This window comes from Siniperca chuatsi, linkage group LG12 (assembly GCF_020085105.1).
Source record: "Siniperca chuatsi isolate FFG_IHB_CAS linkage group LG12, ASM2008510v1, whole genome shotgun sequence".
In the NCBI taxonomy this organism is placed as follows: Eukaryota; Metazoa; Chordata; class Actinopteri; order Centrarchiformes; family Sinipercidae; genus Siniperca; species Siniperca chuatsi.
In genome coordinates this window covers 14,443,927-14,471,452 of record NC_058053.1, presented here as the reverse complement: position 1 = coordinate 14,471,452, position 27,526 = coordinate 14,443,927, and the positions used below count along the sequence as shown (strand labels likewise).

General features: G+C 39.9%; 3 protein-coding genes across 4 annotated transcripts; 1 reads left to right on the top strand and 2 right to left on the bottom strand.

Moving 5' to 3' along the window:
• Positions 1-11: 11 nt before the first annotated feature.
• col28a2a (collagen, type XXVIII, alpha 2a) lies at positions 12-17,343 on the bottom strand. 2 transcript variants are annotated; one of them, XM_044215991.1, is made up of 36 exons: positions 17,138-17,343; positions 16,756-16,902; positions 15,826-16,400; positions 15,283-15,303; positions 15,095-15,154; positions 13,980-14,033; positions 12,167-12,211; positions 12,053-12,079; positions 11,921-11,965; positions 11,753-11,797; positions 11,295-11,348; positions 10,138-10,206; positions 9,960-10,028; positions 9,727-9,795; positions 7,894-7,962; positions 7,103-7,171; positions 6,926-6,994; positions 6,340-6,408; positions 6,148-6,219; positions 5,920-5,988; positions 5,749-5,820; positions 5,526-5,594; positions 5,285-5,353; positions 5,114-5,182; positions 4,947-5,015; positions 4,768-4,836; positions 4,512-4,580; positions 4,198-4,266; positions 4,029-4,109; positions 3,475-3,510; positions 3,354-3,390; positions 2,145-2,702; positions 1,698-2,014; positions 1,316-1,577; positions 837-1,028; positions 12-751 (listed from the first exon to the last, which is right to left on the bottom strand). In XM_044215991.1, exons 2-36 carry the CDS (start codon positions 16,889-16,891, stop codon positions 744-746), a joined length of 3,732 nt encoding a protein of 1,243 aa, XP_044071926.1. In that variant the 5' UTR covers positions 16,892-16,902; positions 17,138-17,343; the 3' UTR covers positions 12-743. The 2 variants fall into 2 exon arrangements, with proteins under 2 accessions (XP_044071926.1, XP_044071927.1); XM_044215992.1 differs by having other exon boundaries at positions 12-748.
• Positions 17,344-20,100: 2,757 nt separating this feature from the next.
• LOC122885304 (ATP synthase subunit beta, mitochondrial-like) lies at positions 20,101-24,183 on the top strand. The gene is made up of 10 exons (XM_044216212.1): positions 20,101-20,261; positions 20,839-21,012; positions 21,117-21,291; positions 22,255-22,376; positions 22,491-22,675; positions 22,845-23,003; positions 23,102-23,224; positions 23,317-23,529; positions 23,635-23,836; positions 23,927-24,183. Exons 1-10 carry the CDS (start codon positions 20,156-20,158, stop codon positions 24,022-24,024), a joined length of 1,557 nt encoding a protein of 518 aa, XP_044072147.1. The 5' UTR covers positions 20,101-20,155; the 3' UTR covers positions 24,025-24,183.
• zgc:172182 (coiled-coil domain-containing protein 89) lies at positions 24,021-27,092 on the bottom strand. Its single transcript, XM_044216213.1, has 7 exons — positions 26,888-27,092; positions 25,412-25,884; positions 25,068-25,198; positions 24,852-24,988; positions 24,680-24,756; positions 24,481-24,580; positions 24,021-24,398 (listed from the first exon to the last, which is right to left on the bottom strand). Exons 1-7 carry the CDS (start codon positions 26,945-26,947, stop codon positions 24,312-24,314), a joined length of 1,065 nt encoding a protein of 354 aa, XP_044072148.1. The 5' UTR covers positions 26,948-27,092; the 3' UTR covers positions 24,021-24,311.
• Positions 27,093-27,526: the final 434 nt, after the last annotated feature.

Sequence of the window (27,526 nt, the reverse complement as noted above, 5' to 3'; positions counted from 1 at the left end):
AAACAGGCAACCATTATTTTATATTTTATTATTTAAAAACATACAAATCATTTATTCAGATATACACACACTGCCCAAATAGAAAAGCCTTTAATGGATGCATGGCAGAAAGCCTCAATCTTCATCACAAGATGACATTTGCAGAAGACCTCTGAAAGTCGTACCCAGACAGAAATGACCCTGCTGCCAGTTATACCTCGAATGGACACATTGTAATATTAACAAACAGAACGCACACAAAAGTACTCAGCATGTTTCAGCAAATCATATCAACACAAGGTAAACAAACAAGTTATTATTGATGTCTTGCTAGAAATATATTCAGTTCAAGCATGTGGCTCATAGAGGTATAAGAATGATCTACAGGTTCATTTTTAATTGTAATAAAGTTTCTGTAGTTGTCAAGCCAGGGCAGCCAAACCCTGAATAAAGGCTTTCCTCTGGCAAGCACAATACAATTTCTTTGAGGTAATAAAGTCTGTTTTTGTAGAAGCTGATCTTAATTGTCAGTCAGTCATTCATTGGGTTGAAACAACAACATGTCAGCAGTTTTTCAGGTTTTTGATTCAGTTGGTCACTTTTTAGCAGTGCTTTGCTCTTTGATCAGAAAACGCATTTGTACATGAGGACAGAATTGTTACAACAGTGCATTAAATGTTCTGAACACAACTGACATAATGCATGATTGAAATAACGAATCAGCAGATTGTAGAGTAGTAAAGTCCACTTTCTGATGGCTTCTTTTATCCTGCTGGGGGACAAGACAGTATAATATTCAGAAAATAAAAATAAAAAGAGAATGTGTACATTTTCTGTTAAAAAACTACAAAAGTTACCTGTTCTGAATATAACACAAGTCTTCTTGCATTCATCTTCTGTTTCATAACGGTTGTCATTTCCACCACAGCCTCCATACCAAAACTGTGCACAGGCATTAGCCTGCTTGTCATAATACCAGCGGATGCTATAGTTTCGGCAGGTGCCTTGTTCCAAGCTGAGGTTACAGCGGGGATCACGAAGAGGGGCCTCTGAAGAAGAAATGGTATGTGAGATGCATGTTTTCCAAAGAATATTTTGACTTCATAGTAGAAAAAGCACAGGTGTTAATAATAATAATAATAAAGATGGCTCTGTTCTATTTAATTGTCTCAGTAAGCCGTGAGCCAGCATGCACAATACCAGGACCCTGAAACCGATGCAGCTAACTGGAATGCAGCCATCATAGATTTTATTATTTACACCTGTGCTTCCCTACTGTGACATGTCAAAATGTCCTCTGTGAAAAAGGCCTATAGAGCAGGAGTGCAGTACTCACCTTCAGGCAGGACTGGACTCACCACGGGCTGCAACTGATTTGAGTTTAATGATGAAGCTGAGCCCAGTGTCGACGAAGATGTTGCAGATGAGGATGAAGACGTGGACGACGATGAAGATGATGATATGACTGCCTCACTGGAGACGGAGCTTTTTTCTCTCACAGGCGATAAAGATGTTGTTTTGTTAACTGCAGCTACAGTATTGCCGCCCCGCACATGGGCTCTCAGGTCTAAATCTTCACCATCATCATCTTCCACCACCTAGAGTAAGACGACAACATAAAATGTGTCAGTATTGTGATGAATTATGTACCATCAGCAAAAAATAATACAACAGCATACTTAAATTAAAACAATACAGATTGAGTTTTCAGCAAAGACCTGAACAGGGAGAGGATCAGCACTGATGGGCAGCGTGAAAGTGTCTCCTCGGCCTCGGCTGTTGGTGCGTCTTTGATTTTGGATTTTATCTTGGTAATTGTAACCATTCCCGTTGTTCCCATATCCATGGTTTTCATAAGCATAACCATTATTGCCATAGCCATAATATCCATTGGTGTTCTCTCCATGTCTATTGTTTCCATTAATACCATGCCCATGCCCATTGTTGCCGTTCCAGTGTCCATTTGTAATGTGATTGTAAATAAGGGCGCCATTTTCATCTTCACAGAACTGGCTGACAAGTTTTGACTCCAGTGCTGAAAAGAGAAATTAAGGAATCAATTTACACACTTTACAGCCTCTCAGCTGAAAGCAATTGTAGCTATATATTTTAATGAACACACTGCTGAAGGTATAATATTTACAACACCTGACTGTGATTATCACCTGGTAGAGTATTGAAGTCATCAATACGGTACATGTGTTCACTGTCGGGGTCAGAGGCAATGAGGTTGAGCTCTCGCAGGAACTCAGCCTGCGTAGGATCAGAAGAATTGACAATCCCCAGGGCGTACATCTCGATGTTTGCAGCATGAGCCTCCCTCACGGCTATGTCAAGTTTGACAGGCTCTCGTTTGTCAGTTTGACCGTCGGTGATGACGATGGCTACTTTTCTGACTCCAGGCCGAGCACTGAAGAAAGCCTCCTGAGTCGCCTTTCTGATGGCAGTACCAGTGTAGGTGCCCTCACCCATGTAAGGCATTTTTCTGATTGCCTGCTTAACGTCCTGTTTGCTCATGTGGCGAGCCAAGTTGAACTCCAAATGGACATCCAGACTGTAGAGGACCAGTCCGATTCTGGTGGCGTTGCGTCCAACTGTGGTCCGGTCCACCAACCTGGTGACAAAGTCCTTGATGATTTCAAAGTTCTCGGGGCCGACGCTCTCTGAGCTGTCAATGACGAACACAAGTTCCATTGGTCTTTCTTTGCACTTGATGCCACATCCTGAAAACAATGAAATACTGTCACTACTTGACTACTGTCCTATACTTACTTAATGACAGTTTTAAAGCTGCACTAATCAATATTTTTATCGTAACAATGGATCAAATAACTATGTGTAATGTGAAAGATGTCGCTCGCTGTGATGAACCCACAGAGAATTATCACCGGACAACAGCTCTTTAGCAGCTCATGATATTTTTCTCCGGAGTTTGTGAAGACCAAAACAGAGCTAAAAGGAGAGTGAATATTGGACTTACATTTGTCAGGTGGACACAAACATGAATCCAAATGAATGCTAATGCCGCTCCAGGTCTGCTGGATGTATAAATGGGAAACTATTTGCGAACATGTTTGCAATATGTATTTTCAGAAGGTGATAATATAGGTTAACAGTTTTGCCCCCAAGTGCCCAAATTAAATCAATTAATGCTGCTATAAAAATTGTAGCTTATAAAATGGTGGTCAGAATCTGAACCATTTGACAATAAAACCCCTTTCATACTTTGGCTCTACATTTATGCCACTTGTCAGTCCAAAGATACTGTATATCTGATATCATTGCACATTATCCATTGCCACATGCTTTCCCTTTAGAAACCAGCTACTTATTAACGGTTGTACCAATAAACTAGACTTGGCTTGTAGTCTTACCGCAGATTTCTTTGATCAGCTTAATAATGTCTTCTCTCTAAAAAAATGAGAACTTACATATTAGTACAAAATCACTATGATGTATTGAATGCTCAAACATTAGTTGAATTGATGAACTTACTGTGAGGCCTGGTTCTCCTTTTGCTCCTGGCCTCCCCTGGGATATGACAAAAGTTGAAAACAATATCACTGTTTATGTAGCGTGTTATTAAAAATAGTTCTATCTCTGTCTAATAGGATTGTGGATGTAGATTAAGATAATGGATGGGATGATAACAAACAACTAATCAGTTTGAACAGTATACGTGTTCTCATATGGGGCACATACACTAATTTAAACTCTCTGTTCTAGATTGAGCGGTACAGTATCTATTCTAGCAGAGGCTTTGTAACCCTCATTTCACAGTTTAGATAGCCCATTTGAGAAACAGCCTCTCTGTACATTGGACAAGGAACTTAAATTAAGAAGGCCATCCAAAGAAAACATGCATCACAGAGTAACTTTAAGGGTCTGTCACATGTTATTTATCAGCAGTTTTTCCTATGATTAATGTCATTGGTCCAGGTAGTATAATGTCAAGTCAAAAAGATACAGTGTGTATCTTCGTTGTGACTTAACATTGGCAGTTTGATTATTTATTTGAGGAAGTGGAGAATAAGATCTGTTTTGCTTACCCCTTCACCAGGGACTCCGGGATCTCCCAAGTCTCCTTTTGTACCTTTCATTCCCCTCTCACCCTGTAATCCACGATCACCCTGTAACAAGGGAAGCGTAATTCATTAGTCAGAGACCAGTTCATCAGATATCAATAAAATGTTTAAAAGATATGTATAAATCCATCACCTTAGCTCCAGGAAATCCATCTCCTTGAGGCCCTCTAGGCCCAGTCATACCTTGAGATCCTGGCTCACCCTGAAATTAGATTTTAGTTTTACTGAATCATACAGGACTGTTCCACACTCTCGGTAGATCATAAATTATTAAGTTTTGTCCTGCAGCTAGTTTGTCAGGCAGTTCTATTGTGTAACATGTCAGCACCAGTTAAGTACATTATATTGCTTCACTCTTACTTGCAATGAACAAGAAAGTACAAATGCGAATTAATCCTGATTATGAAGAGCTTGGTTAAGTGTATGAAAGACAGCACTATCATTTACCTTTGGGCCTTGAATGCCCTCTCCCGGAGGTCCAGTTGGACCAGGAGGTCCTGACCTCCCAACATTACCCTTAAAACAAATGTTTAAAAGTAATCAGACCACTGGTTTATGACAAAAACAACCTACAACTTTGCATATAGTCAATAATCATAGTACAACTTCTAATCTTATATATTGTCAAAGGTTTAATTTCTGTATTTATTATCAGCTATGATTCAGATTTGAATATTAATTAGCTGTTATTAGTCTTTCTTACAGGTGGTCCTTGTAAACCCTCTCCAGATGGGCCAGGCAAACCTGGCAATCCTCTAAAGCCAATGTCACCCTGAAACAGACATTAAATTATCAAATGCACTGTGAGCATCCCTGTACATACACACACACACATGCAAAAAACAGACAATCAAACAAACCAAAAAACATGTAGACACAAACCTTAGGACCAGGAATTCCTATTCCTTCTAGGCCCGGCTCGCCCGGTAAGCCTGGCATGCCTGGAGGACCCTAAAATAAGTACGTAAAATAAGTCTAGACTGTGCCAACTTGCACAGGATTTACTGGTTACAGACTTTTACTATGTGCAAAATGTTGATGATACACACCATAGGGCCGGAGCTACCTTCGCCTTTTGGACCAACTGGACCTGGTAAACCCAGATGACCACGATCACCCTGGTTAAACAAAATTTAGTGATGAAGACCAACAACATTATGCTGATTAGAACAATACTATTAATAAATGTTCTAAAAAAATAATTAAATTACAGTGTTTACCTTTGGACCAGGTAATCCATGGCCTGTTTCCCCAATAGGACCAGAGGGACCAGGAGGGCCTACATCACCCTGGAGACAAGACAATAAAGTCACAGCAATGAATAGCGGCAACAAGATTTTGAAGCATTTCAGTGCACATCAGACAATATCTGGCAGTACTTCTGGCTGCCTGCTGCTTGTCTACCTCTGTGCCAAGATCTGTGTTAAGAGACAGTTTGATGATACGTCTTTATTTATTTACCTTTGGACCTGATATGGACCGTCCCGGCAGCCCTGGCAAGCCCTGCTGGCCTGGTATCCCACGTTCACCCTGAAAGGTGAGAGTTGGCAAGAGACTTAAGATCCAATTCATGTTTGTCTTACTTGTCATGTTGACAATGTGCAGAGGACTTTTTTTTTGGCTCTATTCAAAGGTTCTTCAACAGCAAGGTGCTCACACTACTTCATCACGGAAGCTATCACACCTTTGGCCCAGAGGGTCCTGAGATCCCAGGAGGCCCATGTAACCCACGGATGCCCCTCAGACCCTGGTCACCCTGGGAGGGATTACAGCACACATCATCTGATTAACATTTGTTATTTGTTGTTATCATATAAATTCTGAACTAAAGAAGGATATATAATCTAAAGCATACCTTCTCCCCTTGAGTGCCAATTCCCTGTGCTCCATCAGGACCTCTTAAACCAGGTAAACCAGGCTCCCCCTAAGAGAAGAAAGGTAGATGAGACATAGAAACAATCCTTTTTTAAACCTTCAGCTGGGTCAAATAATTCTGGAAACAAATGAAAAGAAGGTAGATGTCCAGATACTACTAAGAAACTGGGATAAAAGTTTTCCACAGAGTTGGCATAATGTACTTTACCTTCTGTCCTGGAGCTCCATCCTCTCCTGGAAGACCATGCAGGCCACTCAAACCAGCTGATCCTGGTTCTCCCTGTAACAGCAGAATAGTATTATTTGGTTTTTGATGGATTCAGTACATTGGCACTCCCCATATGCAAATATAGATCATAGCTATATTGACTTGTTTGGTTCAGGACAATCGTTGTCTTACCTTTGGACCAGGCTCACCAATGCCTCTCTCTCCTGGAGCTCCCTGCTCTCCGGGTAAACCTTGGTCTCCCTAGAAATAGAAAAAGCATGAGGACATAGCTAATTATTAAAATAAAGAAACAAACCTGCGAGTTCTGTACTTGTTTGGCATGTTGTTTGTCTAGTTTACTGTTTGGCGGCACCTTTAAAATGTGATATTGTACAATATATAAACATTATACCCTGTTTACGATAACAAACGTGATGTTATATCCATATTATATTAAATCTGAAAATTAAATCAGCACTATTACAACTTTAGAAACCACCCTAAATACTTAAAAACCGTACCCTATATACAGTTGATTTGCAGTAATTGTGTAATTTCAGGTCCTTTCTCTTTCATACTTATAACAAACAGGAAACCTGACTGATTGATTGATGTATGGAAAATCTCTTTTGACTCGCCCTGCTTCACAATGAAGTGAGAGGACAGTATCTAATTGTAAAGCTAGACTGACCTGTTAACAATGTTAACCATTGTGCCAGCTCTCTCTGACCATACAAGCACATGCATTGCATTTCATACAGTAGGTGTTTTAACAAACCTTAGATCCAGGTAAACCCTCTCCTGGAAGTCCTCTGACTCCTGGTGGACCTCTTGGACCCTCGATTCCCTGAGCAGTAATAAAGATTAGAGGGCTTTCAGTGCAGAATATCCTATTACTCTATGTACTTATGTCAGTGTAACATTGTGAAAACATAGATGGAGACATTTTGCCGACCTTCTCTCCCTGTATGCCCACTCCTGTCAGTCCAGTTAGCCCCGGAAGACCTGGAGGCCCCAATTCACCCTGGAAGTAAAACACAATAGTCAGTTTAATACTCAGTGACTCCGTTGACTACATAGGTGTGCTTTTTTTTAACCTATATAATGTATAGAAATACGGTGTTAATAAAAACAAAACAGCACCACCAATATAGTGCTGAAAAACCTTAGATCTGATAATATTCCCAGTTAGACATTATTTTCACTGTTAACACTGTACTGAGTAAATGAGAATAATAATATAAGGCTAGAGGCAAAGTGTGGCACCAGAAGAACGATCGTACAGAAAAACAAAGCACACAAAATTGAATCTTGATGTCATGGGTTCAGCTTCGTCTTAATACATTTTCACATTCTCCGCTTAATATTCCTTAGTAGTAATCTCTGCCTGTTTTTTGGACTTGTTTACCTTCATTGACTACTTACTTGTTGCTGACCTTGTTTTTGAACAAAGACCAAGTGAACTGCCTCTTTACCTTGCCTGTAATACACTTTATACCAGGACTGTCACACTTGAGGTACTTTACTCAAGAGTAACCTATGAACAGAGTCTGTCCATTTTGGCAGACAGGAAATACCCAGTTCGGATCATTCATAAATTACATAAATAGTCTAGTGTTCTGACTAGCCTGTCTTGAAGCCTGGAGGACAGTTGGGTTCCCTCATGGATTTAATTTGAGTCTTTGTTGTGTAGACCGTAGTGTTTGCAGTATATTCTCTTTGTTAGATGATAAATTTATAACCCACCCTTTCTCCTTTGATTCCTGCACCCTGCTGTCCCCTTGGCCCGCTCGGTCCAGGGAGCCCCCGATCCCCCTGTGGAACAAAACCAGGTCATCCCTGTCAGTTACATCACAGCCACTTGCCATTGGGTCACAGCCAAGTCTGCATTGTTCTCAGTGAATGGAGTGTTGCAGAAGAGCATGTTGGCTCCTGTTACCCTCTTGTGATTGATTAAAAAAATGATCCTATGCACAAGGAATGGAAGCATTTTTTTCCTGTCTTCTTCAGTGAATTATGAAGTGAAGAGGTTGCTGATGGGAGCACCATCCAAGTGTATTGAAATCAGACACGCAGAGCTGATCATACTAACTTTGTGTGTGTGCGTGTCGAGAAGAGAGGCTTTGATCTCTGACAGAAGCACTCTGATCCCTTTTTACAAGCGGTAGAAGTCAGCAGAGGAGTAAAATCTATAACAGATAGGAAGTCTGGAACAGGTCAAACAGATGTGTAGTTGCTTGAGGACATTTCCGGTATTCATTTTCCAAGAGCTTTCTTTAACAAATAAAAGTGTACTTCCATTTCTTTACAGAGAATCACATACACCACATAAATATGCTCCTCCCATTGTCAATTTTACCCACAAGTTCTGTCTTGTGAGAGGTATTGATGCAATTCGTTTTACTCTTACTTGGGCATTAGAAATAATCTCACTTCTTTGTGGTTAGGTTTTTTTTGTGTTTGCTGCACAGCAAGACATGCTGTTGTCAATAATAACCTCCAGGCATATTTTATACTGTAAGCCATATACCATTGCACCCAGTCTTGCATATCTTGTCAAACTCTAGGTTGAATCCCAGCCATCTCTTTTTGAATGGGGTATTTGCAGAGTGTATTATAAACCATATGTCCCACAGTGCAGCATGTTGCAGCATGGGGGAAAATACTGTTTTTACAGGCTTAACACATCAACAACAGAGTAGTAACGCTAGAGTGAACACCTGAGTTGTGAGTCAGTCAGTTGGATCACAGTGAGATCTGGTTTTGACAGATGCAGGCCATGAACTGTAGAATGGCCCAGATATCCAATGTGCTTTTTTGTTAGTGTATTTTTGGGTCTGAGAGTTATATCTGTGAGTAAAGCCAGCTACACACATTATTTAACAGCAGCTTATGTTTTAGTACTCTAGCAACTGATTCATGCAATGTATATGCAAGTAGGTTTTGAACATGGTCAAAGTTAGTTACTGGTAATGGCTAATTTGGATTAAGTAGTAATAATATATGATTGCTTTTTAACAAATATGTCCTGCTCATCAATTAAAGAATATCTGCAGCGTCTAATTTTATATTAATATCAGGTTGACATCACATTCAGTATGGGAGCAACACAGATGGAAACACAGGCAAAATCACTCAATAGAATTAACCTTTGATATAACTGAAAGATAAGCAGAGCCAAAGACTAAATCAAAGGATGGGTTCATTTCCAGCTGGGGACCTTTGTTGCATGTCATGCCCTCTGTTCTCTCCCAATGTTTCCTGTCAACTATTAGATATAACGAATATAGGGGAAATGCCGCATCAAAGTATTGATCCGTAACCTTAGATAGTGTTAGAGTGCAGCAACTTCTAGTTTTTCAGATATTTACTGACTACTTTAATTTAAGGTTTGCTTAATTTAAGCTTTAATTGTGTTTCCAGCAGCATTGTGCATGAGATGTACGCAGTTCCACATATTTACACCTGAGCAGCTTCACTGGGGGTTAAGTGCTTAAGAGAACATTAGCAAAACATTGTGGTATGTTCTAGTTTTGACCTCGACAATGTTACTATTGTTTTGATGAGTATAAATAATACCTTTGGTCCGGGAAACCCCTCGCCTTGGGGTCCTTTTTCCCCTTGAACACCTTGTGGTCCTTGAGGTCCCTGTAAACAAAGCCAAATATGTCACCCAAACAGTGCTCAGGTCAAAGTACCTTTATGGGCTTTCTCAACAGATCACATTTTCCACTGAAACAAATATGGAAAACACAGACACAAAAACATTCAACAATTTGCCATAGCACAGACTCTGCTTCTTCATCACTTACAGGAAGGCCGGGTTCCCCCACTCCAAGAGGACCAGGAGGACCTGGTCGGCCCTGGAATCCCATGTCACCCTGCAGATTTATATAGTAACTTAATTTAATAATAGAAACCCAAAGAAATGCAGATAACAAATAAACAATCACAATGTGCAAGAAAATATTTAGAGGGTAATCCATTTACTTTTGGTCCAGGAAGTCCAATACCAGTTTCCCCCTGAATCCCTGGAGGGCCAACTGAGCCACGTTCACCCTGTGATCACAAACATGTAACACCAGTTTGCATTGGGGCTTAAATCATGTATCAAAATAGCAAAAGGACATGAGTCCTGAAATATTAATTTAGTGTATTTGTCTTTCATTTATTTTGTAAAAACACAATTTTGCACCACTGAAAACTCTAAACAAAATTTGTAAACACACACACGCCTTTGAAGCTGAAGATAATGTTGTAAACCCTTTAGCTGTCGTGTAAATGGGGTAGTGGGCGAGATATTTTATGTCTTCCTGCAGGTTGGGACAAATAAGAGCCAAACTTGAGCTCCAGTAATGTTTCAAAGTTCAAGAAACCCCAAACAAAGGTGTCTCAAAATAACTGTTGGAAGCTCTTTACTACATCAAACTTTTGATTAATTACAACATTTTCTTGGCTTTTATCTAAAAAAAAAAAAAAATGCAGAGCCATGTAATCATTTAGCTTGTTTTAACAGAATATGGTAATTTCTATGTGCCATTTTACTGCATTTCATATGAATTTCACCTGAACGATTAATTTAAGAGTTATCATTTCTTGTTCGAGGACTGTGGAGTGAGAGACATATTCAAGAAATATATATGAATAAAATGAGCATGTGAAAAGGCTTGTCTTACAGGAATATTTTTTAGGGACTTAACACAAATTATACTACATAGGGACCACCAAGAGTCCTGTTAATCTTGCAAATGCTTTCTACATGTCCTCACATGGCGAGACACTGAGCATAAAGTGACTTTCCATGTATGTTATTAACTGCAGATCTTGTTGGAGAAGCTGACAACGCTGTAGGCACTTCCTAGTCTGTATTTAGAAACAGGATACAAGCCATTAGGAGAACCTGTAGTGAGATTTTTTTAGCATCTCTATGCTGCTGGTGACTAACAGTAATGATGGGGAAGACTTTGGCTCACTGCCACATGTTCACACAGGGGTCTATTACCAGACAGACAGGCCTCTGTGCTGCATGGTAAAGACCAGGGTGGTAAAGCTCCAACCTCTTGTTTAAACGAATCATAAAAGGAAATGCAAAGGTCACAGCAGATGTGCTCGATGAGGTAAGTAAAAGTTGTTCAAAAGGGGCTGACCTGCTTTCCCTGAGGGCCCTCTGGTCCAATGTCTCCATGTGGTCCTGGTAACCCCTGGGCAGAAACAACATACAGCCATAAATAACGAAATGATTGGGAAACATTTAGATGTGTGTGTGTGTGCATGTGTGTTTATCTTTACGGATAGGAGGAAATGTTTGACGTGATGGGGTGATCGGTGCAGCTATTTTCTGTTGTATAAAGATGATTTTCCTTTAAGAGTTGACACACAGTATCCCTAACACATACAGCAGTCCAATGGGTATTTCTAATAATACACAACTATACAAATCTACTAGCTTACAAGTACACCCGAGTGCCCCTTTCTTTCAAGTTAAAAACATCTCTCTCTTTTGTCTGCTTGTCAAAACAATATAGTGTAACAATAAGTGTTAACTATCATAGACCAGCTCTATAAACACATGAGTTGCATATTTTACTACTAAAATATTACTTACCTGCAGACCTCTAAGTCCTCTTGTTCCAACTGAACCCTCAGGACCCTGAAGCACATCACATAGGGAAGAGAGAGACCACAAGATCAAACACAGTATGTACAGTAAGTAGGAATTATCCAACTGAAAACATAATATTCTCTATGTGTAGCGTCAACAGTGCTGCCGTACCCGGTCTCCTTTGATTCCCGGAGTGCCACACTCACCCCTCTCACCCTGTGTGGAAATTACAAGTATTGCACAGGCTTGAATTGTTTCCAACAAAATAAAATGTTATCATTGACATTAATCTAAATTACCTACCTTCTCTCCTTTGTAACCTGGTTTTCCCTGCAAATAAAATTAATGACATGTTATGTGTGAACAAACTAAAGACACAATAATGAATATTTTCATGCCATGAATAGTAGCATTTACCTCAGCACCCTCTCGCCCGGGTAGACCACTTAGTCCTGCTTCACCCTGATATGACAGAAAGCACGCTGACTTATTCTATCAATGAATAAGAGTTTATCCAAGGTAGGTAAATACATTACCTACCTTGTAGGTAAATACATTAGGTACTGTAGGTAAATACATTAACAAAGAATGAACAGTGAAATTGCAGATATATACAGGTAACAACAACATTAATGGACTAATAACTTTATTCATTTTAAAATGAATATGCCTGTATGCATAAGCCCTAAAAGCAAACATTAAATTAATTTGAGATAAATAATGAGTTAATGCTGAATAAATTAGCTTGCTAGAATATTCATAATTTATCAATCATATCCTAATAATGTCTAACAGCTTAGTATTTCATGTCTAGTTAATATTATTTACAATATAAAGCATATTTTAAAACAACAAATGCTAAAAATATAAAAACTATGAGAGCACAGCACACAGAAACACAAGCGATAAAATGGACAGAATATAAAAAGTAATAGACACACTAAGGTTAAAAGATGGGTTTTTGGCAGACTTTAAAAATGCCAATAGAAGGGGAGTGAGGATAAACTATAAAACAGACTTGGTGCAGCAATGGCAAATGCTTGATTGCTGTTAGATTAGAGGTGTGGAGGTGGAATAGGGGCGGAGGTTGTCAGAAATATAAATGTGTGCTACAATATGCAGTGCTTAAAAAACAAATGAAAGGACCATAAAATCAGTCCTATATTTGACTGGTAGCCAGCAAAGGAAGGCGAATACAGGCTGCCAAGGCTAACTCACACAAAAATTGTAAAGATGTAAAGAAATAGAATGCATGTAACACATTGTCTAAATCCTTAAATGTTAGAACATTTTAATTTTGAAAAAGCTTACAACAGAGTTTATTTGTTGAATTTTTAGGTAGAGGTTGCAATGATGACTATATGTCTGACATGTGTACAGTATCTGCACGGACTTGGTCACCAATGGGTATCACCAGTTTTCAAGGGAAGGTACAGCTACATATCGTCAATGTGACAGTGATAAGTGTTTTCTAAAAATTGAGCCCAGTGGGAGAATACAAAGAGAATAAAATAGGGACTAAAATCTAACCTTGTGGTACTCTACCGGAGATTGGTGAAGAGAAAGAAGAAAAGTTACAAGTGATAGAAATGGTTTTGTATAAGTAAGAGGCAAACAACTGCAAAGCATGAACTTATTTGTAATCACATATAGTAATGTCAGTTAGGTTCATTATACACATAAGTGCCTGAGTTTGCTTTTCGTATACATTTGAAGACTTCAACATTATTTCTTCAAGAGCACTATAGAGTTTGTTTCTTGAGTGCATCTTAATAATACTTACCCATGAACAGATCACTATCCTTTTGGACATGATTAAATATTCATTGTTAATGATACAGATGATGGTTTCTTTATCTTTGTGAACTCTCGGAAAAGTTGTGCATGTGCAGTACAGCAGGTCATGTTTTATTTTATAAGCACAAATATTTTATGTCTTAAAAATAAAATACAAATATTGAACTAATGCCATTACTAAAAATGTACAGATCTGTTACAAATGACTAGTACCACTGTTAACTATGGGCTTATAAACATTCGTTCATCAAGTTTTACCAAATACTTTACAATTTACAAATATTGGATGACTCAGTTTAGGAAGCCTGACAACTTTTTCCAAAATTGAAACATAAAATTTATGTGTGGAGCACTCAGGAAGTATTATATAACTCCTGAAAGAGCCCGCCAGCTAGGAAATTCATAGTTCATATGTCCGTCAAAAAGCACGCACCTTGTGCCCTTTAAGCCCTGGGGCTCCATCTTCTCCGGGGCGACCTTTTTTCCCCTGAAGAATGAAACAAAGTCAGGGTTGAGATTTGATACATTTCTCCCATTGACATTTTGCTCTCTTCTTGGTGTGCATTAAAATTATTCCTCCCCTCTAGACAGGCATTGTTTGAGAAAGACAGAGGGGGAAAAGGGTAACTGATCTCTGAATGTGTGTTATATGTGTGTTCGTGGATGTGAGGGCTGTATGACAGCTGAAGCCATATATGGGCATGAGGTGTCTTGTCCACAGGGCCAGGGGCCATTGTCTTGAGCTGCACCTGGACAGTGTGTGTCAGTTGCTATCCACCAGGAATCGCTAGTTTGTGACCATTAAACTAATGAGTGCAATTATGAGAGCCTCCTAGTCTGAGTGTAAGAATCTGAAGAATCTCTCTGAGGAGAAAGCACCTGGTTAATGGCCATGCAGCTGTCTGTCAGCAACCTGATTATCTGCCAGGTCTGCCAGAAAGCTTGACATTACCTGAGCTGTCTATTATCTGAGAAGGGGACAGGCTTCTTCTAGCATCACACAGAAATGATGTGTAATATCTGGTACTCCATACTGCGGTCCTTCTATCCCTGCGTAACTGACTGTGGCAGTAGGAGTTGTGTGTGAGATTTATGGTGGCCAAAGGTCCAGTTTTAATGGGAGTGGAGCTCTAAATGTGGTGTATCTGGTTTCCATGGGGGACATCTTATGTTACATGAGAAATGCACAATAACTGACTGAGACTGGGCACACAGAGTGCAAACACACATATTTCTCTGGGAATGTCAGACCAAAGTCTTTCCTCTCCTTTTCCTGTTGTCATAGATGTGCTTTTAGAATGTGGGACAGGGCCATCTATCCACTTACTCTGCTTGTGCAAATGCCTGCAACCTATACTGAGAGGGGGAAAAGCAATTATCCTGATTGTTCAAAACTGCACAATTACCTTTCCTTAAATATCAGGATCGTGTTAGATCTCTCTGCAGAGGAACATTTCAGGAATCTTTTACTTCTGACAAACCAACTTCTGACACTTGAAAGGAAAATGCTCTTTGGTTATATGGAAAAGTTTGGGGCTAAATACTCACCGCAGGCCCGCTTGGCCCCATCTCTCCTTTCTCACAAGCACATCTCTGAGCCAGAGGGCACTTAAAAAAAATAGACATGTTTGCTAAGCTGTCATGTAATTCTATACAGTCAAAGTGGGCACTTTCACCCAATTACACATTATTAAATGTCAAAAGATTCTGAGTTGTCTAATTGTAATGATACTTACCCCTTCATCAGCCAAGCTGGTCTGCAAAGAGAACAAAAGCTGATTAATATCTGACAGAATTTGAATTGTAGCAATATTGCAGTCCCAAATGAGATTTGTTCAGCCAAAGACAAATAACATTCCTGGATACTTCAACGTTAAGAACACGTTCTTTAAGAATAATGAGTTATAGTCAGTGACAGAGGAGTCACAGTGTAATAAATACATGTCTAAATGCAAGTCATGTGTTACTGTAGAGAATATCACTGTTAAAACCTCCTTAAAGGAATGTAATGCGAGGTTGATAGACAAAGAAAATCCAAGTGGATATACACATGCAGATGTCAAGCAGTATTTTCCTAAAGTTGTGTAAAAAGCTTATTATCCAGAGCTGTCACAGACATTCTTTCATTTGTTTCTCCAGAGCATTGCCATCATTCCATCTCTATACGAATACCTGAACAAGTCTGTCCATGTGTCAACTCTGAATAGATGTTTATTCAAAGCAAATACATGACCTTTCTTCTCAATGTTGTCTGCTGAAAGACACGGGATTATACTCACAATCTCAGTGACGATTTTTTCAACAATGTCTTTGTCTTGTAAATTATGGAGGAAGCGGGAGGCCGGGGAGCTGGCTAGTAGACGGAGTTGGGCTACATTGGCTGGCTCGTTGGCTGCCCAGGTGATGCCCAAAGTGAAGAATTTGATGCCCTGGTTCTTGGCATTAGCAACAGCAGAGAAAATGTCAGGGTTTCTCGGGTGTGAAATGCCATCTGTAAGCAGCACGGCTACTTTTATGGTACCATGGCTGGATTCCTCCAGGTAGATCTTGGTCATATTGGTGATGGCGTAGGTGGTGTAGGTGCCGTGCCCGATGTAGATGATGGGAGCTATATGGGTCTTGAAGTTCTCTGTGCCCCTCCAGTCTCTGAAGGTTTGCTCTGTGATAACATGACTGCTGTACTGCAGCAGAGCCACCCTCAAGCTCAAGCTGCGGCCGGTCTGCAGCCTTACCCCTTGGAGTCTGTCCACCATGTTCATAGCAAACTGCTTTTCCTGCTCATGATTGTCCTTGGCACTCTCAGAGCTGTCCAACAGGAAGGAGAGCTCCAAGCTGCAGTCCTCATCTAGAATGGCTGTGTGCACACAGAACAGGATGAAGGACTCTCTCTATTGGCAACACAACATGTTTACTGGTGTCTTTCACTAAGTGACTACATTTTTATTGAACTTCATGTCAAAATTATGTATTTTTTTTCTTACAAATCTATAAGTCTTCACACAGAGGAGAGAAACTGTAGATTAGTACAATCAGAGTAAGGCATGAACAAGTTCAGGCTTGTGATTTTTGGTGCTGTAATAGATTGAGTAAGCAAAATAAAGGAAAGCATACACACACAAAACACAAAATATAAAACTGAAGCAACATGATGATGAATTTCCTGCACCAAAACTATTTTAATTCATAGTATTTTTCATTCATTTTCTTACCTTGTCCATCATGAATATTTGCAGCCAGCGGTTTGGCCCTGGATTTCTTGTTAATTTTCCTCTCTTCATAAAAGTCTTGGGCCCAGACACTGGTCAGTGCTGTGACCAGCAGCACAGACGTAAAGGAGGGGAACATCCTTGCCCCAGCTGTGGAGAAAAATAGCAACAACAATTCAAAATCGATCAATGTCCACAAAAGTACTTTCTGCATGAAATCAGAGTGGAACAGTTTGTGCATCCATACATTTCATCTTCTAAGTTTAAGGACATTTCAGAAAACAGTTTCAAGTTAAAAGTCATACTAAATTGCTGAATATTATTTTGTTTTGAAAGTGGAGTATATCCTTTAAATAACTGAGCAACTGTCTTCACATCGACTCACAGTCCAACTTCCTTTGGAAATGCTGCAATTTCTAGTATTTCAGTGTCCTATTTTGAGAGCAGCCCACAATGCAGCAGGATAAAGGCAGCAGGAACAGCAGAGGACCGGAGTGCACAGTGAGCTCCAGTTATCTCATTGATTGTGTAGAAGCAGCAGCAGCAGCAGTGTCAGTGATTCTGTTGAGCAGAGAGTGAGAGACCCTGAGACACTCACTCCTCTTTTATAAGGAGGCACCGACAGACCAGATCCCGTGGAGCCCTGCCAAGACTCCCGCTCTGCCCTCAGGGCAGGGGAAGGATACTAGGATATGTTTGCTATAGTGAAGCAACGTTGTGTGTGTTTGCTGAAATTTGAAAATAATATGTCTGTGATGATGTATTAGACTAAGTTTTGTGAGGTGAGCCTTGGATAATATTGGTTTAAAGCAGTTTGTTTTGACCACAGTGAGCAGAGATGAGTGAGAAAGTTATACTGTACATACATTCTGAGAATTTGGCATAGAGTCAGCTGTATTTTTTAAATCTCCAATTTTTTAAAATCTGTTCATTAAGTCAGTAAAGCTTACAGAAAAATGTTTGATATACAATTATATAGACAAAATCACAACAACAAAACAGGGTTAAAAGCATTTTTTAAGAGGTGGTATAACAAAACTGATGCCAGCAGAAATTCCACAGGTGTGCTTTAAAGTTTAAAGGCTCTAATGGCAAAGGCCTGGTCACCTTTGGTCTCCACCCTGGACTATGGAATGACCATAACAGCCCTGCCTGAGGAAAAAGGGCTAAAAGGTCGGAGATTTTCTAAATGAATTATAAAATTACCAAGCAATGGCAAGTAGCGTAGAAATGCTAGAAAAGGAGAAATTGTATCCTGTTCTGTTTTACTTAAGAAACAGTGGATTATCACAGGATTCTCAACAGAAACCTCAGCCAATCGATGAAAATTGGCTAACTTTAATACAGTTAGCACAGGATAAAAGCTCTACAATATCTCCATAATACCATCCAGAGAGTAATATGAGCAACGCATATGAACTCCATTTTTAGATTTGAATCAGATATGAAACATCTCCAAAGTACAGGCAGTTAGTACGAGTAGTTGAGGGCCTCACAGTAACCTGTTAGTGCACTAGATTTAGAGTACCTTTCGTTGGCTATTTAATTTGTTTCCTTTAATTATACTTGGGGGTTGCAACCAATAGGTGAGTGACATGCTATTTATCTTTCAGAAAATAAATAACTGGAAGCTGTAGGTGGTACTTCACCTTTCAAACCCCAAGAGTTGACCATCTGACGATTCACTAGTGGAGATGACCTTTTAGCGTACTCCTCCTGGTGTGGTTTCTGGTCCTGTGCAGACTGGCTGAGGATTCATGGAGCGCTCTGCCTGCTGCGCTTAAGGTGAAGAGGCTTTGTATTGCAAAGCTGCAGGCAAGAAGTAATTAGAGGAGACTTTCTGACACAAAGGAATGTTGCACCTAATGATGGATTGGCAAAATCCACCCTGTCACTTTGTCCTATGATGAACAACAACCATTCATGGTGTTCCTATATGCTGCAGCAACATTTGTGAGCTGTGAAAATGATTGTAAAGTCAGGTTGTCTTTCATGCACGTTCATCACTGACTGAATGCTTTTGTTTATGTTCCCCATTATGTTTGTGACTACTACTGATTACAGAAGCTTAGAACAGTTTGCAAATTGAACATTTTAAATCTGTGATAAAACATCACAGTATTACAGGCTACATACAATGAGGTGGAAAAAGAGCTTGCAGATAGACCAACTGAATCGAAATGATATACTTTTACAGTAAATGAATGACATTAAAAAAAGAGTAAAAGAGCATTTTTGGCAGGAGATTGCTCTACTTTCTCCTCTTTCCCACATGGTCTATTAAATTGCGGTATTTTTTAATTGTTGGGTTCAGCTACATATATCAAGTAAATCATCTTGTAAGTGGTAGGCCTGGATTAGAGTAGTTTAGATTAAAGAATCAGGGTTGGAAAATCTAAAACAGTGATTGTTATACAGAATAAAGTTATTTGTTTGTGGAAATATTAAAAATATTGCAGTGACAGGTTTTCTTTTGATCGCTTTCATCACAGTCTGTGAATAGGCTTGTTCAGACTTGAAAAGTTGTAAAAAATAAAGTATTTATTTGTTATATACTATGTTAGCAGAAGTAGTAACCAGGAGTCATAATTTCTTGAGTTTTGATTGTGGCAAATAATTTGTGGAAATGAATGCTGAATTGTATCACTGATGTAAATCTTAACACAAAACACTGTGGGTCAGGATTCTGCACTGAAGATCAGAGTATAAATTTGATGTATGGATTCAGATGGTGGAATTTTCCACAAGTTATATTTTACAGATGATCTGATTGGCCAAATCTAAAAGAAATGTGAAATACACTGTTTCACAGTCAGACACACTGAAATGTTCTCTGAAATAAAACGGACATCTTGCTGAATGACAAGGTTACCAAGTGCTAATGGCATGCTTGAATGGCTGCTATGTGCTATTTTTTTTTCATCATTACAATCTTCATATGAAGGCTGATCATACAGCTATGGAAACGGTGCCATGTGAGCAGTTGTGTAACAATACTGCAAATACTCCAACAGGAGGAAGGTGCTAGAAAACACAAGAACTGCACACTCTGGCCCTCTGTAACAGAAGGGTAGAACATACAGGTGTGCAAATCCACAGTATGTTAAATGAACAGCTTCAAAATGCTTCCTAAATTAGCCTTATTTTCATTCAGTACAGTGGCATTTGGAGTGATATTGGGATGGTTTTACTTAACACATTCATGATAATGTAAATCGTTTATGAAATATATGAACACTTCTGCAACAGAGGAACCAGAAATCAAGGAAATCCAACTAGACGGGTTTGTGCTGCCCTCTTTCGGTGAGTGAAGGGATTAAAACACGACAGACCACGCATGCTCAGACAGGAGCTGTGTGTCTGTGTGTGTTTGCGTGCGCCTTCACCTTCAGCCATCTTAATCATGTTGGGCGCTGTGGGACGGTGCAGCAGTGGGGCTCTGCAGGTTTTGAAACCTGGGATCAACTCTCTGAAGACAATCAGTGGGAGACATGCGGCTCTTTCCTCGAGTGAGTGATTCCACTTTCTGAACTTGGACCGTCTGTCAGGATTATATGTCATATATGTCTTTAATGCAAACGGATGCATGCTCAGTGGGTCAGGTCTCAAATTGACCATTAAGTGTCTCCATTCATTTGCTATCAGTAGAGATTTTAATTTAATCAAAGCAACTAAAATAAGAGATAAGCAGTTATTCGGTCATATTGTTACTTCAATCAGACGTTGTAGCTCCAGTCATGTCTTGGTTCACTCTCTTAATGACCTTTAACTCAGTACAAGTCAATGTGTCACACACTGCCTGTTTGAACTTTTCAATCTGTGAGATTTAGTGGCAACAAAATATGGGCAATGATATCCTGAAGCACCAAAATGTGGAAATATATTTTAAGTTTGCATATTTGTCTTGTAGTTTTAATATATCACATGCATACATTTAATATATAGGCCTACATGCTAATCCTTGTTTATTCTCTGTAAGATGTTTTGATTTCTCACATGTAGTTGCTGCTGTCCTATGTACTGTAAATTCACTTTTAATATGTTGCCATTAATGTCATTGTCCTTTTTCTGTCATTGCCCTTTCAGGCAGGGGTTACGCTGCACCAGCTGCTCAGGCAGCACTGGCCAATGGCCGCATAGTGGCTGTGATTGGTGCTGTGGTGGATGTCCAGTTCGATGAAGGCCTGCCTCCTATTCTCAATGCACTGGAGGTGGCTGGCCGTGAGAGCAGGCTGGTGCTTGAGGTGGCGCAGCATCTGGGTGAGTGTGCCGAATTGATACTGCGGTTGAAGAAATCAGTGTTTGGATGCCTGTTATGAAATTTAAACAGTGTATTTACTGTGGTTCCTCGTGTGTTTCTTCAGGTGAAAGCACAGTCAGGACGATTGCCATGGATGGCACAGAGGGTCTGGTCCGCGGTCAGCAGGTCCTGGACACCGGGGCCCCCATCAGGATCCCTGTGGGCCCTGAGACCTTGGGCAGGATCATGAATGTCATTGGAGAACCCATTGATGAGAGGGGTCCAATTAACACCAAACAGTAAGTGTTGAGGAGACGATCGTGATGCTGGAGTTATTCTATGTTTTTCTTGTTGTCAACAGATCCCATGAAAAGACCAAAATCAACAAGTCTGTCTCTCAGTACTTCTTGACTTCCCAACCCTGTTTGTAGCAGCTGCAAGCCTATTTGTTCCTACTGGGGATATAAAGCTATAAAAAGCAAATATATAGTTTCACTTAAAAAAAACAAGCGGAAATTTGGAATAGCTGCGACCACGTAAGCACATGCATTCACACACACACAACCTCACAAACACTTGAAGAAAGTTGCAGTTGCTATAGGATGGGCACAGATGTAGGGGCGGGGTACCAATGAAAAAGGAACTCCGCATAGTCCAATGATGCCTTCCACAAGTGTCTACGACCACCGGTTCATGAGTTATGAAAGGGGACATGGCAAAATGGTGTGCGTGTCTGTATATCTGTGTGTCTTTCTACAAAGTTTGGTCATGTTACGTGAATCTGTTTCGAAGCTATGCGCCTTTTTGTTATAGGCCACTGCCACATCCCCTTTTTGCCAATTGGCATGATCCGTTAATCAGCTGTCCTTTGGCTCATGACCAACCTTTCCACAAAAACTTGTGCAAGTCTGTGAATCCATTTGGAAGTTATGTGCCTTTCTGCGATAGGCCACTCTCATTACCACGCCCCCTTTATGCCAGTTGGCATGAATGCAAACACACACACACACAATTTTTTGTCGACAGAGTGAGCTATAGAGCTGCTGGTGGCAGCTAAAAAAAAAGAAAGAAAGAAGCTATAATAGCTGCGGTAGTTTTTTAGTAAATGTCGCTCAAACAGGAGTAACGAGTGCATTTGTTGACTATTTATTTTGCTGCCTTGGGTCTTTTCATAGGATCTGTTGACAATTAAGAAATAAGAATATCGCTAGCCTTATCCTTTTAAACAGCATATTTAAAAAGAACTCTTTATTATCTTGCAGAACTGCTCCTATTCATGCTGAAGCCCCAGAGTTCACAGACATGAGTGTGGAGCAGGAGATCCTGGTCACTGGCATCAAAGTGGTAGATCTGCTGGCACCCTATGCAAAGGGTGGAAAGATTGGTTGGTGCATTATCTGACACCATAGATCTTTTTTCCCTTTTTTTTGGTCTGCACCCACATTTTCATACATGCATATCATGATAGTTGATTATTGTGCATGTTGTATTCCTTTAGGTCTGTTTGGCGGTGCTGGTGTTGGCAAGACTGTGCTGATTATGGAGTTGATCAACAATGTGGCCAAGGCTCACGGTGGCTACTCTGTGTTTGCTGGAGTGGGAGAGCGAACCCGTGAGGGAAACGACTTGTACCATGAAATGATTGAGTCTGGTGTCATTAACCTGAAGGACACCACCTCAAAGGTGACGCCCTCGATGAGAGTTACATTTATTTGTCGAAACACAATTGAGCTTTTCTGACTTTAGCACAGCATGTAACATGTAGTTTATCAGTTTTGATGGATTCACGTAGATCTATTCAGTGTAAACTCGTGCTAAACTCCCCGGGTGATTATTGTCTTTGCGTTCTCAGGTAGCGCTGGTGTACGGTCAAATGAACGAGCCCCCAGGTGCCCGTGCCAGAGTTGCTCTTACCGGTCTGACTGTTGCCGAATACTTCCGTGATCAGGAGGGACAGGACGTGCTTCTCTTTATTGACAACATCTTCAGGTTCACCCAGGCCGGATCAGAGGTTCGCAATGCAAAGTATTTTTCATTATTTGCAGATGTCATCAACAAAATAACGCTTTTATGTATATATATCTTGCATATTGTGTCATTGTCCTTCAGGTGTCTGCCCTGTTGGGTCGTATCCCCTCTGCTGTGGGTTACCAGCCTACCTTGGCCACTGACATGGGAACAATGCAGGAGAGAATTACCACCACCAAGAAGGGCTCCATCACCTCTGTACAAGTGAGCCGGCACAAGATGCTAATCATGTCAGCACACTCTCCTTTTTCCTGATAATTCATACTAAAATGGCTCTTTTCATTTATTTTTCACAGGCTATCTATGTGCCTGCTGATGACTTGACTGACCCTGCTCCTGCCACAACTTTTGCTCACTTGGATGCAACAACTGTGCTGTCCCGTGCTATTGCTGAGCTTGGTATCTATCCTGCTGTGGACCCTCTGGATTCTACCTCCCGCATCATGGACCCCAACATTGTTGGGGCTGAACACTACGATGTTGCTCGTGGTGTGCAGAAGATTCTTCAGGCAAGCCTTATGTTGGAAGCTAACGATTTAAGAATGGCTGTCAACAATAACAATCCAAAAGTGAAACTAAAACCTTGTCTAACAGCCTAACTGTTCTTTTTTTAGGACTACAAATCATTGCAGGACATCATTGCTATCCTGGGTATGGATGAGTTGTCTGAGGAAGATAAGCTGACTGTAGCTCGCGCTCGTAAGATCCAGCGTTTCTTGTCGCAGCCTTTCCAGGTAGCAGAGGTCTTTACTGGCCACATGGGAAAGCTGGTGCCTCTCAAGGAAACAATCAAAGGCTTCCAGAGCATTCTACAAGGTAGAGTGCTGAACCAAGGATAAAACATTTCTAAATGGGATTAACTTAATGGACATTTGATGGTAACAGTTATTCTTTTCTCTTTTCCAGGTGAATATGATGCCCTGCCAGAGCAGGCTTTCTACATGGTGGGTCCCATTGAAGAAGTAGTCCAAAAGGCTGAGAAACTGGCCGAGGAGCATTCTTAAGTGATTTGTCTGCAAGGTTTTATGAGATAAACATTTGTACAGTATAATTTCTATTTGAGGAACCTCTAACATGTCATGCTGAGTATGATGTATTGTGGTTCCATTTCTCCAAAGGTTCCAAAGGTGAAAATGAAATAAAAAATGACATTGTGATATATACTTTTTTTTTTTAAATCACGATTTGTCCTTTTTTCATTCTTAGCAGTGTTAGTGAGCAAACATTCTTGGTGAAAATTATTTGTTTTAATGAAAACATTGGTAAGAAAACACTTAAATAATGCTAAAGTTTAGCCCATCAGATGCCGAAGTTTCTTATTTAACTCCCTTTCTTGTAAAAGGAGGTTGGTGCTGTGTTCTTTGAAGGCTTCAAAATCCTGTAAAATAATGACAGAAGAAAACATGTTGAGCATGTTCTCAGACTCATATGGGCCACTGTCAATTACACTTCTGACAAACCTTTTTGAACTTCCCATATTTTGTCATGGATTCATCAAGAGCGGACTGGAGAGCCTTCACTTTTAAATCTGCATTAACCGCTTCTGCTTCCTGTTCAAACCTGAGTGGCAAGGTCAGGGACAAATATAGACAGAGATAATACTTGTTATCCTTAAAGATTTTTCTTAAAGCAGTAGTATGTTGTTGATGCACAATTTACCTGTCCTCTGCTTTGGCCCGGGCTTTTTTCTCTTCCTTCCATTTTGTCTCCAGCTGCTGGATTTCCTCTTGTTTCTCCTGTAGTGAAGACCAATTTGTGTGTACATGAAGTGATTGCTTCATCTGTACAGAGCTTCATTTCAGTGAGGAGAACAAGTACTCTTTTCCTGCACCTGTATTACTTTCCCTCTTTCCATAGACAGATGCAATAGTTTGTCCTTCTCTTTGGTGACGCTTGTTATGCTTTCTTTCAGGTTGATTTCCTTCAACGCATGCTCTTCTTCAGCCTTTTGTAGCTTCAGCTTAAGGTCTGATCATGGAGAAAAAGCCACAAGTTAGTGCTTCCATTCTGTATCACTTCAGAGAATGATAAAATGTTGACTACCCACCTTGGCACATCTCTACAGCATATCTGTGCTGTTGCTGAGCATCATGCAGTTGATCAAGTAGTGATGCCTCCTTGGCTTGATGCTGAGCTGCTTGTTCCAGGAGTTTGGACTGGCATCCAGCTAATTTATCCCTTAAACATAGATGTAAATAACAGCAAAGATAAGAAAAACAGCAAATTCTCACATTTAAAAGCTGAAACCAGGGAATGTTTGGCAGTTTTACTGGATAAATTACTTAAAAGATGAAAAGATTATCAAAATTGCTGTTGATTCATTTTCTGTTGATCGACCAATAGATTGATCTTTCAACACGATCAATAACTGACATTGATTCTTCTTCTTACCGATATTCATTTTCCTTATTTGTGTATTTCTCTGTCAGCTGTTTGATTTCTTGCATCAGTTTTTGAACAAACACTTCTTTATCTTGTAATTTCTGGGAGAAAAGCGTTTCATTTTCTGACTGCAGCTGTTTGTTTTCCAGCTTTAACTGGACATTCTGATTTTTGTACTCGTCCATGAAAGCAATAATGGCTTGATTGTTGGCAGCTAAATCCATAAATCTCTTCTCTAATAGCTCTGCTTTCTTTCTTTCGACGTCCAGTTCTTTCTGGCAGTCTGTTACTCGGCCCTCCAGCTCTGTATTGATTCTTTGCAGGGCTTGACGGCGAAGAAGCAGCTCATCTGCTCTCTGTTTCAATATGCAGATCAGATTCGACTGTTCATCTATCCTGGACCGCAGCATCCCTGTCTCTGTTGTATCCTCCAGAGAAAGGCTTTGAAGTTTCTCCAGTGCCTTCTGAATACTGTCCATATGCTGGGAACATGGAAAAAAGACCTGTGTTAAAATATGACACACAGGTGCTTTTGGCAGCTTCTTAGTAAAGTTATGCTATCTTAATTTTTATAGGATGCCCCCCCCCCCATTCAATAACATATTGGCATCACAGAAACACGTTAACTGTTCAAAAGAGGTAGCAATTAAACAGTAAACAGTGGTGGAAGAACTATTTGGATACTTTACAGCACCTATATCACAATGAATAAATAATTTAAGTAAAAGTAATATACATTAAGAATTTTGAAGTAAAAGTACAGAATTATCAGCTAAATATTTAAGTACTGGTGTATTAAGTATCAAAAGTAAAAGTACTCATTATGGAGGCAGAATGGTTCCTGTCATTGGTATAACGTTAAAGTTATATATCATTGGATTGTTATTAAGTTAGTGATGCATTTAAGTGTAAGGTGGTCGAATTTGAGCTCATTTGACTACTGTTCTTTTCTACTTTATATACAGTTGGGTGGTTTTATTTCAAGCATTACACTATATTTAAGTTTTTCAGCTCATTTTGTATATAAAACATTGTCAAATAAAGCTTGTCAAATAAATGTAGTGGAGAAGAAAGTACAACATTTTCCAGAAATGTAGTGGAGTAGTATAGTTGTATAAAGTAGAATAAAATGGTAATACTTAACGCTATCTTAAATGAAGTACAATTACGTCAGAAGTCTGGACAACTAACGGTTGTTAGCTTACTTTACCATTTTGTAGCTGTATTATACTTATTAATATATAGCTAACTTATCTCTATGGGACACGTGTTTCAGCAACGTTTTTTCAAGTTTCAAGTTTATTTAAAAACTTTAAAAATCATTTTAATACCACTCATATGTAATATAAAATAATGTGACAGTTGCGCAAGTGACATTCAGTTTGAAGAGTGTTCAGCAGACAGCTAAACTAGCTACTAGTTTGAGAGTAACTTATGCACTCTCACCCCACAGATTTATCGTTGTCATCGATAACTTTTACATACCTCCGTCGTGTTGCCCTCCACCTTCATAAAGTTTTCTGCATTTTTCTGTGGAGTTGCCATTACGAGTAAAAATAAAGAAACCTGCCGGTTTTACATAGACAAACGCTTCGTTTTTTTCCATCAAGGCTCGATTCCACATTTCGTAGAAAGCATCTCCAAGTTTCAGTTGCTCGGTCGCTAATGGCAACCATCTTTGCTCTCCTCTGATGTAGTAGCAGCGGCAGGTGAAATGCTGGTGCTCCGGCTCGACCGCAAGGTGGAGGTGTTGGGCTTCTGATCAGCCACTAGCACCGTGAAGGTGGACCATTTTTCACTTTGGTAACGTACATTTTTTTTAGATCTGGCGGTGCCATCGATTTAATTGTTTTATTTAAAAGCCACTTGTGAAATAGGTTGAGAAATATTAATATTCTTAAGGGACCTTAAGTGTGCCCATTGTACCCGATAATGAATAGGCCTATATGGCAACACCTCACCTCATTTGCACTGGAGTAATATGTAAAACACCCTTAATTACAATGACTTGCAATTTTCCTGTCGTATATCAAGCTTGGTCTGGGGAAGTGTGTGTAAAACATGCAATAAGCTTCCTTGGTCGGACTCGAATCGGTGACATTGGGATTACGTGACTCGTCTGGG

Excerpts from the sequence above, each read along its gene's own strand:
- col28a2a (XM_044215991.1), bottom strand. The coding sequence starts at position 16,891 with ATGTTCCCCTCCTTTACGTCTGTGCTGCTGGTCACAGCACTGACCAGT. Across the intron at positions 6,409-6,925 it reads AGGGTTTACCTGGATCTAAG|GGAGACCAAGGTTTACCCGG; the intron begins GTTTGTTAAAAC and ends TTCTATTTCTAG. Across the intron at positions 5,595-5,748 it reads CAGGACCCTCTGGGCCAAAG|GGTGAACGTGGGATACCAGG; the intron begins GTGTGATAGCTT and ends CTCACCTTTCAG.
- LOC122885304 (XM_044216212.1), top strand. The coding sequence starts at position 20,156 with ATGTTGGGCGCTGTGGGACGGTGCAGCAGTGGGGCTCTGCAGGTTTTG. Across the intron at positions 23,004-23,101 it reads TCACCCAGGCCGGATCAGAG|GTGTCTGCCCTGTTGGGTCG; the intron begins GTTCGCAATGCA and ends ATTGTCCTTCAG. Across the intron at positions 23,225-23,316 it reads GCTCCATCACCTCTGTACAA|GCTATCTATGTGCCTGCTGA; the intron begins GTGAGCCGGCAC and ends TATTTTTCACAG.
- zgc:172182 (XM_044216213.1), bottom strand. The coding sequence starts at position 26,947 with ATGGCAACTCCACAGAAAAATGCAGAAAACTTTATGAAGGTGGAGGGC. Across the intron at positions 25,885-26,887 it reads TGGAGGGCAACACGACGGAG|CATATGGACAGTATTCAGAA; the intron begins GTATGTAAAAGT and ends CCATGTTCCCAG. Across the intron at positions 24,989-25,067 it reads TGCTGTAGAGATGTGCCAAG|ACCTTAAGCTGAAGCTACAA; the intron begins GTGGGTAGTCAA and ends CTCCATGATCAG.